Source organism: Buceros rhinoceros, unplaced genomic scaffold (genome assembly GCF_000710305.1).
Source record: "Buceros rhinoceros silvestris isolate BGI_N320 unplaced genomic scaffold, ASM71030v1 scaffold525, whole genome shotgun sequence".
Classification (NCBI taxonomy): domain Eukaryota; kingdom Metazoa; phylum Chordata; class Aves; order Bucerotiformes; family Bucerotidae; genus Buceros; species Buceros rhinoceros.
This window is the reverse complement of record NW_010413193.1, coordinates 27,094-36,080: the sequence shown is the minus strand read 5'-3', so window position 1 is coordinate 36,080 and position 8,987 is coordinate 27,094. Positions and strand designations below refer to the sequence as shown.

At 42.1% G+C, this 8,987-nt stretch overlaps 1 protein-coding gene across 1 annotated transcript; it reads left to right on the top strand.

Moving 5' to 3' along the window:
* Positions 1-2,596: 2,596 nt before the first annotated feature.
* LOC104493859 (OX-2 membrane glycoprotein-like) lies at positions 2,597-6,289 on the top strand. Its single transcript, XM_010136618.1, has 4 exons — positions 2,597-2,654; positions 3,419-3,745; positions 4,113-4,379; positions 6,177-6,289. The coding sequence occupies exons 1-4, from the start codon at positions 2,597-2,599 to the stop codon at positions 6,287-6,289; spliced, it is 765 nt and encodes a 254-aa protein (XP_010134920.1).
* Positions 6,290-8,987: the final 2,698 nt, after the last annotated feature.

Genomic DNA, 8,987 nt, shown 5'->3' with positions numbered 1-8,987 from the left:
AGCCCCTGTCTGTGCCCTGAGGCTATCCCCGGCGGAGGGCTGGCCCCCGCCCGGGAAGGCTGCCCCGGGCGGCGGAGGTGCATCGACCGCAGAAGCAGCGTCTGGCCGCTCCCAGGCGCTGCAGCGGGTGCCCGAGCCTTCCCCTGCCTCTTCTGACACCAGGAGGATCCCCACGGTGTCGGATTCACGCAGCAGTTACCTTTGAAGCTTATGTGATGCCCGCAATCAGCAGGGACAAGTAGCGCCGAGTGGTTATTGGAGCTGGTCGCCAGAAGTATGAAAGGTTTTTTAAAGTGGGAGAAGTTTCACAGGAGGTCGGGAAGGACTAGTGAGTGCAGAGCAAGAATGTAGTCGGTGAGTCAGACCTCTGAAGTGCAGTTTGGACAGCTATGGCACAGTGAAGGATTTTCTCTTTACTTGTCCAAGTCTTATATGCTTTCTTTTTTTCCTCCCTGTAATATGCTAGATTGGGCTTGTGACCTAAAGGAAGTTTTTTGGGAGGACTGGTATAGGTTCCTCATTGTATGACATATTGTAGCTACACCTGGTGTGAGCAATGATGTGTTAACATCTTTAATGGGTATTTAAGAAGTGACATGGAAGGCTGTTAGTGAAAACCGTGCTTTCCTGAAGGTGTGGCTCGTCTTTCACGGGTTTATAAACACATCTATAATTCGGAATTTCTCTCTCACTTGTTATTCTGGTCCTTGACTTTGGAATGTTTTTAGGAATATCTATCTGCCTTTCTTAGAGCTGTGCTCGGGTATCTGGCTACATGGTATTATCATTATTCACTAGTTTTGCTGCAGGTGGATTCTTTTATCCTGATTTTACACGTAAGAAATTAATCTGTATTCACGGTTGGATCAGGAGCGCTGAGAACAGAGTGGGCAAACAGAGTGAGTGCGTCAGGAGGATGTGGGAGGAAGGGCACCGAAGCTCTGCCAGGTCAAGAGGTGAGTTCAGTTAGCTCCCAGAAGGAGCTTAGCAATGTTACCCACCTGGCAGAAAGCTCTGTCCTTTGCACTCACCGGAATGGATGTGGCAACCCAGAGAGAGCTCCCATGAAAGCACACAGCTGTCTAGGTCTCAGGCTGCAGGGAATGCAAGAGCCTTTCGGTGATAACAGCTTGGAGTAGTGAGGACAGTTGTGTGTAGTGTGATCAGGATCTGCTCAGCCTGGTGGCAGAGATGCAAGAGGAGGTAGAAAGGTCAAGGAGCATCAAGGAGGCTGAGCAAGAGATAAACTGATGATCTGTACTTGGACCAGTGCTGATCGACATCAATGACATAGAAATGTCATTGATATTCGAGTATGCCTTCAGCAAGTTTGAAGATGATGCCAAGTTGAGTGGTGCAGTTGACACTCCTGAGGGGTGGGATGCCATCCAGACACCCTGATCAAGCTGGAGAAGTGGGCCTGTGCGAACCTCATGAAGTTTAACAAGGCCAGGTGCAAGGTCCTGCACATTGGTCTGGGCAACCCCTGATATTAATACAGGCTGGAGGATGAAGAGATTGAGAGCAGCCTGGTGGAAAAGAACTTGGGGGTACTGGTAGATGAAGAGCTGGGCACGAGTCGTCAGTGTGCTCTTGCAGCCCAGAAGGCCAATCATATCCTGGGCTGCATCAAAAGAAGTGTGACAAGCAGGTCAAGGAAGGTGATTCCACCCCTCTACCTGGGTGAGACCCCACCTGGAGTATTGTTCCAGCTCTGGGGTCCTCGGCATGAGAAAGGTGTAGACCTGTTGGAGTGTGTCCAGGGGAGGGCTACAAACCTATAAAGAAAGGCTGTTCAGTCTGGAGAAGAGAAGGAGCTGCTCCAGGGAGATCTTATTGCAGCTTTTCAATACTTAAAGCACAAGTGCACAAGTCTGATGGGAATTTTCTTAAATATTCTTTTTCTCCACTTAATTCATTTATTCATCAGCCCTCCTTTTTTAAGCTATATGGTAACATAAAAAATGTTTTATGGTTGATTCTCTTGTAATTTTTGCTTGTTGTGAAAAATCTTTAAAAAGTTGGGCTTTGCTTATGTTCTTGACAGAAGACATTTCCAAGCTAGTTTTGCAGACATTGGCAAAAACCTCACAGGTCTAGGTAATGTGTGTTACAGAGGTATTTAACGCACTAGGGAAAGCAGCACAACCTTATTTTTGCCACTTTCCCACCTTAGAAATATATTGTATGTAGCAGGTGCAGCACGCCCCAAATCTTCCCCAATTCATGCAGTTTTGGAGAGGTGAGGAACCCTGAAGCCCTCTGAGAATTTGCTTTCAATTTACCCTGTGATCTCCCAAGCTAACCCTACCTCCCTCCCAGTGCCTCAGCTACTCCTGGACAGCCAGTATGCCATGCTCCTGGTGGACTAATGCCTTTCTAACTTCCATCATGCAGTTTATTCCCCCCCACCTTGACTGGAGTATTTTCTGTGTTGTGTAGTGAGACTTGTCAAAACTTGCTATCTGTCCCCAGAACTATGTTTTTCTCACATGACAAAGCTACTGTTAATGTTTGCATCCTGTAGACATGATATCACCAGAAGATGATCTGTCCTTATCTTTTTTTAGGTGAAGGAGATTTTTTCCCTTTCAAAATGACTTTCCAAGCTCTGGTTTTGTGTCTGGCTTGTGCTGGACTTGGAAAAACAAATGGTAAGTTGAATTTCCTGAAATCTGCTTGAAAGTGGTTGAGAATTTCCTGAGGCTTGGACAGTCAGAGACAAAGTGAGTTGAAATAGATTGCTGCTGCTACATGACATACGTTGGACAGCTGAGGCACAGACATGGAGCTGGTGAATGTGACACAAAATCTCCTGGAGCAGCATTTGGAGATTATGCAGCTATCTCATATCTCCAGTGACAGTGGACACCATTGTTCACCTGGGTTCACAACTTCCCACGGTGGATCCTTCCCTCAGGAACAAATCTTTCTTTTTCTTTCCCTCTCTCTCAATTGTGCTGCAAATTGTGAAGCTGCATAGTCCAGAAATTCTCTTTAGCCTGTTTTGATGCTCAGTTCTCAGAGAATGGCCTGGTGTCCACTTCCCTTATGCAATCAATTTTCCTCTAGCTTTTCGGAGACAAAAATTGAGACTTTGCCGAGAATGGGAAGCCACAATCTGATTAATAAAACTGAAGTGGGAAGTCTGCAGGCATGGGTACACAAATACAGTATGTCTTTTTCTTTTAAACGGTTTAGAAGAAACCCAGAGCCTCAGCCAATATAAACCAGCTTAACTTCATTGATTTCTAGGAGGATGCAGGAGAAGGACTTTTTGGTGGGGGAAAACCATAGAAACAATATGTAATTTATTGAATTGTTGTGTCTGTATGTAATTCAGGCCTTAGAATCATCATCAGGCTTCTGAATATGTGTGGTATCTGCCTGTTTCAGTAACTATTTCATGTCATTTCAGTGGTTCCACAGGCTGAACACAGAAACGTGAAGGTGGGCAACAATGTGACTCTCAGCTGTACCCTGACAAAACCTGAGGATGTTCTGCAAGTGACGTGGCAAAAGGACTCTGAAGAATTGCACAATAATATAGCTACATACAGTACCATGAAAGGATTAAAAATTCACAAGTCCTATCAAGGCAGAATGAATTTCACGAGTCTGGTGCTCAATGAAACAAGCATCACTTTTTGGGACACTAGAATGGATGATTCAGGGTGTTACACGTGTCTCTTCAACACTTTCCCTTTGGGCTCCATGTCAGGACGTACCTGCCTAAGTGTTTTTGGTGAGATTCTCTGCAGGGATATGTCTCTAGTGGAAAAAGAGGTGTTTTCTCACTCACAGCATTTCCTCGAGCAGACCCAGAAACTGAGTCCAAGGACCAAGAAATGGTTTTACTTTAGAAAGTATTATTTTAAAATCTGGGATTTCAGGTTGAGTGAAACCTTTGGGGTATATAAATTCAGTATGAGGGAAGGAGTATTGAATCATGAGGGAGGACATGACCCAATGAACTGTTCTTGCATTCCTGTTCATGGGGCTCAGTGCAAATCCAGTAGGCTTTGCTCTGACTGATAATGGTTAAACTGCTATTGCTGCTTTTGACCAGGTATTCGTTGCAGTGATGAATTGTCTTATTTGTGTGTTGGAAGGTCTCAATGCGTCTGTCTATCACAACATTTCCGAAGGTCATTTGATAGCCATCTGTAATGCTGTTGGCCTCCCAGAGCCCACCATCACCTGGAACAACTTATTCAATTCTACTCCTACACAGGAGACGGTCAGGCACACCAATGGGGTGGTGTCCATCACCAGTAAACTGGAGATCTACAACACTCAGAGCATCAGTGTACAGGACTTGACCTGCAGAGTAAGCAACATGGATGAAAAAATGGAGTTGCCTGTGAAAATGAAAAGAGGTGGGTGAACAACAGAAGCTACTTGGTAGCGTTCTCTTGGCCTCAAAGTTTTGCAATAATCTGTTTGGATAGGAAATTGCTGGAAAGAAGAGGGAGTGAAATGTGTATGTGCCAAGTAAGAAGAAAGGAAATCCTACATTCTTTGCCGTCTTTCAGATGATAACATATTAAGGGCAAAAAGCAAAACTAGTCAGTTAGGCAGCTATAGGCACCATGCATTTTGCAGCAAATTGAACTTCAGTTTTCACACAGGCCTTTGTAATTTCTTCGACAGTCCAAAGATTTCAATATTTGTCGCCTGGTATCTGTACAGATGAAGTAAAAACTGAAGTGGAAGTTTTGAAATTAATTACAAACTATCTGTGAACAACAATTAAAATGTTCTGGTTAAATTTACTACAGTTTTTGGTACAGTTAACCTGTGTATTATGTTTTAGTTTCTCTGACATTTTTGCTAAGATACTTACACGTTGCACTAATGGTTAGGGTGGAATACTATTTTCAAGCAGCTGGGTAGGTGATCAGTTGAAGATACTTACGCTGGTTTTATAGGGAAATCTTAAAAACATCAGTGTAACATCTGAATACCTTTTAGTGCTAGCTTATTTCTTCTCCCAATGTCCTGTTCTGCTGGAAAGTTCACTCCAGTTTTATAGCTGAGAAACAGAAATGTTAAAAGCCAAAGTACCGTTCTGAGTTCACACCTGAGCACTGACTTAGGTGATTTAAAATTCATGTGTTTCCAAATCTTAAAAAGAAGTCCCTTTGGAAATTAGAAAGACAGGAAAAGCAGCTTGGAATTGTGTGTTAATTCCCAAATTACGCACGTAAGAAGTGATTGTTATAGGAATAGTAGTGAAGAGTAAGTTCTGACTTTTAATATATTCTCTCTAAAAGTTTGAAGGCAAATTATTTCTTAAGTCTGAGAGAGACTAATTGAAAGGCATAATAATGTTTTTTGAACTGTCTCAAATGCAGTAATCTTTTGGTTTGGCCTTTTAAAAAGGAAATGTTTATCTCAGAAAGCAGGAAGCTAAGACTGTTGTTATTCCTAGCTAGATGAATGAAAAATCGGCTACTAGTTTGTTATTTTAATGATCTTTTATTTTAGAGAAAGGTAAATTCAAATGAATAGTTCAACCTAGCTTTGTTAAATGACATGGTAGTTTTGGCTTCATTCAAATAAATTAAGAAAGCTTTCTAGCAAACGTCAGCGAGCATTGAAATGGGGTTTTGTATTATCGTTTTGATTGATGACAGTTGAATGAACGGACTAAGATCTAATCACAGGGGGCGTTTATGTTCGAATGTCTGCTAGAAAGCTGCTTGAAGGCATCACAACATAGCCTGTGTTCTTTTCTGAAAATTTATTTAGCTTTTGCAACAGTGATAAGTCTTTAACTGTAAAAGGAATAACTTATTTTACAAACAAAAACCTCAAATTCTGGATGAACAAAAAACCTCTTCAGAAAGTGTCAAGACTTTAGTATAAAGTTCTGCTTGTGTATGCATGCCAATTACCATATCGGGTATGGGATGACAGTTTTCTTTGCCATGGATGAACACGAGCACTTTTTCTTCACAAAGTGTTTTCTGTGTGCAACAGGTTTGCCTTTGAAGATATGCACATTCACTCTCTCTTTTGAGCAATTGCTGCTTTCGTGTAACTTAGAAATAACTTTTACAATCTCAGTGAGGATCCACTGTCATTAATGAGACATCCTCCTGGCTCTTTTTTGCTCTTTTTCCTGTATAAACTAGATTAGTTTGTATTTTTTTTCTGTTCTGTTTTCACAGAAGAGGGATCCTCATTGCTTTGGCTGACCGTTACTGTGGGGATTTTAATTGTCATCACAGTACTGATTCTGATCACGCTGTGCTGGAGGAAGAGGATATGCAGAAGAGATTGAAGTGGTGAGTTGTTGATGCATGGAAACCAGCGGTTTTTGTAGAGCCCATAATAAGGTCTGGTCATCTGCAGAAAAGAGTGAGACTTTGTTGAGATACAATTAGGGGGTATGTTACTGTCATATTGGACAAGTAAACTTTATAATAATCTGTTTACATTTATTAGGGGTGCCTCAGTTGTCTGTAACTGTAAGAGGTGCTTTCCCACTGCTACTGCCAAGGGACAATAGAAGACTACAAATTGTGAGGGGTCGGATCCAAGCAGATCAGGGCATGCTGCTTATGGCTTACTTTTGGGCAGAATTAATTCATTAGTCATTTGCATTTTCAAGGAGAGCCACAAAAGTGTCGAGTGTAAGTATGCTCAGAGAATTTTGGGCAGAAGAGATATGTTGGAGAGAAACCTGCTCATGCAGTATGTGCCCTCAAGGGAAGGGCTTTCTTCTGGTCACAGCACCTTGTTTGTATTTTTAAGACAAACAGTGTAATAGGATAGAGAAGTAACAGGATGCTCGAACTTGGCAGATGAGTCTGCTTCCTAATGATGAATTAAGGAAAAATTGCAGTGTAGTGTCCTTGTATGTGTGATGACCTGGTGATGGATCGACTCAACTTTCTAGTCTTAATTACTAATAACAAAATGAAAGGAAAAAATTAGAGAAGGGGGAGATCTTAGCCTTCAAAAGTCACAGAAATTTTATGCTCATTGGTATTTTTACTCTTGCTTAACTAGATCAAAATGCCAGATCTGGCTTTAAATTTTACTAGTATGTGTAGAAACACCATCACACAATAACCCGGTTCCTGAATATTTAGATATTTGCTTCATGGTGATAATGTAATATAAGGTAATGAAGTGCTTCCAGGAATATCAGATCTGTCTATTGTGAACTTATACCTACATTATCTGCTTATAAGAGGGGTTGTTCTATTAAATTTGCTATTGCCAGAGACACAAAAGTGTTCACAGAGAAGAAAGAGAAATGAATGCTTCTTACAGCCCAAACGTAGCTCCTTAATTGAAAACATATGTGAACTTCCCATTGATCCTATAAACAACTTGGAAGAAAAAATTTAAAGGGCAAGTAGTTGGTTCTTTTTTTAAAGAATCAGAAAAAACAAAATGGTGAAATGGTCAAAGGAAAGATGTCTCTTTTATTCTACAATAGCAATTCCAAACACGAATGCGCTTGTACTAAGCAGACCTTGAAGGAGAGAACATGAGGCAGAGGTCTGGGATCACCCACTAGAGCAGGTAAGTGGGTGACTGGGCAAAGACAATGCTAAAAAGTGCAGGTGCTGCCTTGCAGAGTTTCAAAGCTCCCTTATTGCATATCAGGAGAACCATGCTGGGATGCTGTGACTGCTCTGGTGCCTGAAGCAGAAGCAAGGCCACTCAGTGAAATGTGCTTGCTTGACAAGACTAGGTTGTTCATGTGTAGACTAGGCTGAGGATGTTACCATAACTCCTGGCATGATTCTGGCCCCTGTTTATCAGCAGTTCCCCTGGCAATGACTGCATGTGGTTTCAGCGATGGCTTATAATAGGACCGTGCCCAGCAGGCAGTACGGTTAGCTGCACTGCAGGTGTCCTACGCCCTACACCACCCTCTAAGTATCAGGTTTGGAACTCTCAGGTCATTTCATGCATCTTTGTGTTGTGTCATGGGACATGCAAGACACAGCTTCTTGCTGTGGAGAAACCTCAGTGATGCACAATGAGAGAGCCCCCACATTATTTTAGAAACTTGGAACAGAGCCCCCTCCCCCCCCACCCCGGTCTTGTAAGGAGAACATAAGATAAAAAAAAAAAAAGGCATACTATGTTTAACCTGAAAGCAGTGTGTCCCTTCTTCCTTAGCTAATGGCTTAGAGCTTGAAGCACCCATGTGTCAGCAAGAGACATGGGGTCTCACACCCTGCTGCTTTGGAGGACATCTGAATTCCTGGACCCATGTGTGTGCCAGCACATCACAGGGTCAAGACTTCATCTAAATATCTGTTTACCAGGGCAGACGGGGTAGTTAAACTAGTTGTTTAGCAGTGGGTGTAAGTTTGTTGTATTAGAGTTTATCAACAAAAGCAGGATTTGAGGGACTTCAGTTGTTTTTGTTCCTTCCCATTTATCATGGGTTTCAATTAACTCTGATGCTTGGATGTGACTTATGCAGGGGGCTTGTAAGTCATTCAGTCTCTGTTCGTTTAATGTAGTTTAGTTTTTATCAGTCTTAGTCTGTATCTTTTCAGTTGCTTTTCAGTCTTGAGTTTTGAAAATATAATGCACTGACCTGGATCCTTTTTGCAAAAAGGCTGCATTACCTTATCCATAGTAATTTTGACCAACTGATCCTATTCTTTATACGGTGACCAGCTTAGGGAAATGTATAGCCCATCTTTCTAATGTACATCTGTTTCCCTGAAAGCCTCATGAATTAGTTTGTTGTAAAACTCCAGTATTGGTGCAGTTTAATCACTCTGTCAGCATCTGACTTTTTCTCCACCTCCCTCCCCCCGCCACCCCGATACTCTTTTCTGCCGGTTGCTAAAAGTTGCTTACAATTTATCTTCTATGGGATTCTACTGGCTTTCCTGGCCAGATCCTTAGCACGCCCAGAATATTTGTGGAGTTACAGTGATTTTTTTTTAACGCTATGTTTAGCGTGCACTACCACTCTATAAATACTACACTGTAATGAAGAA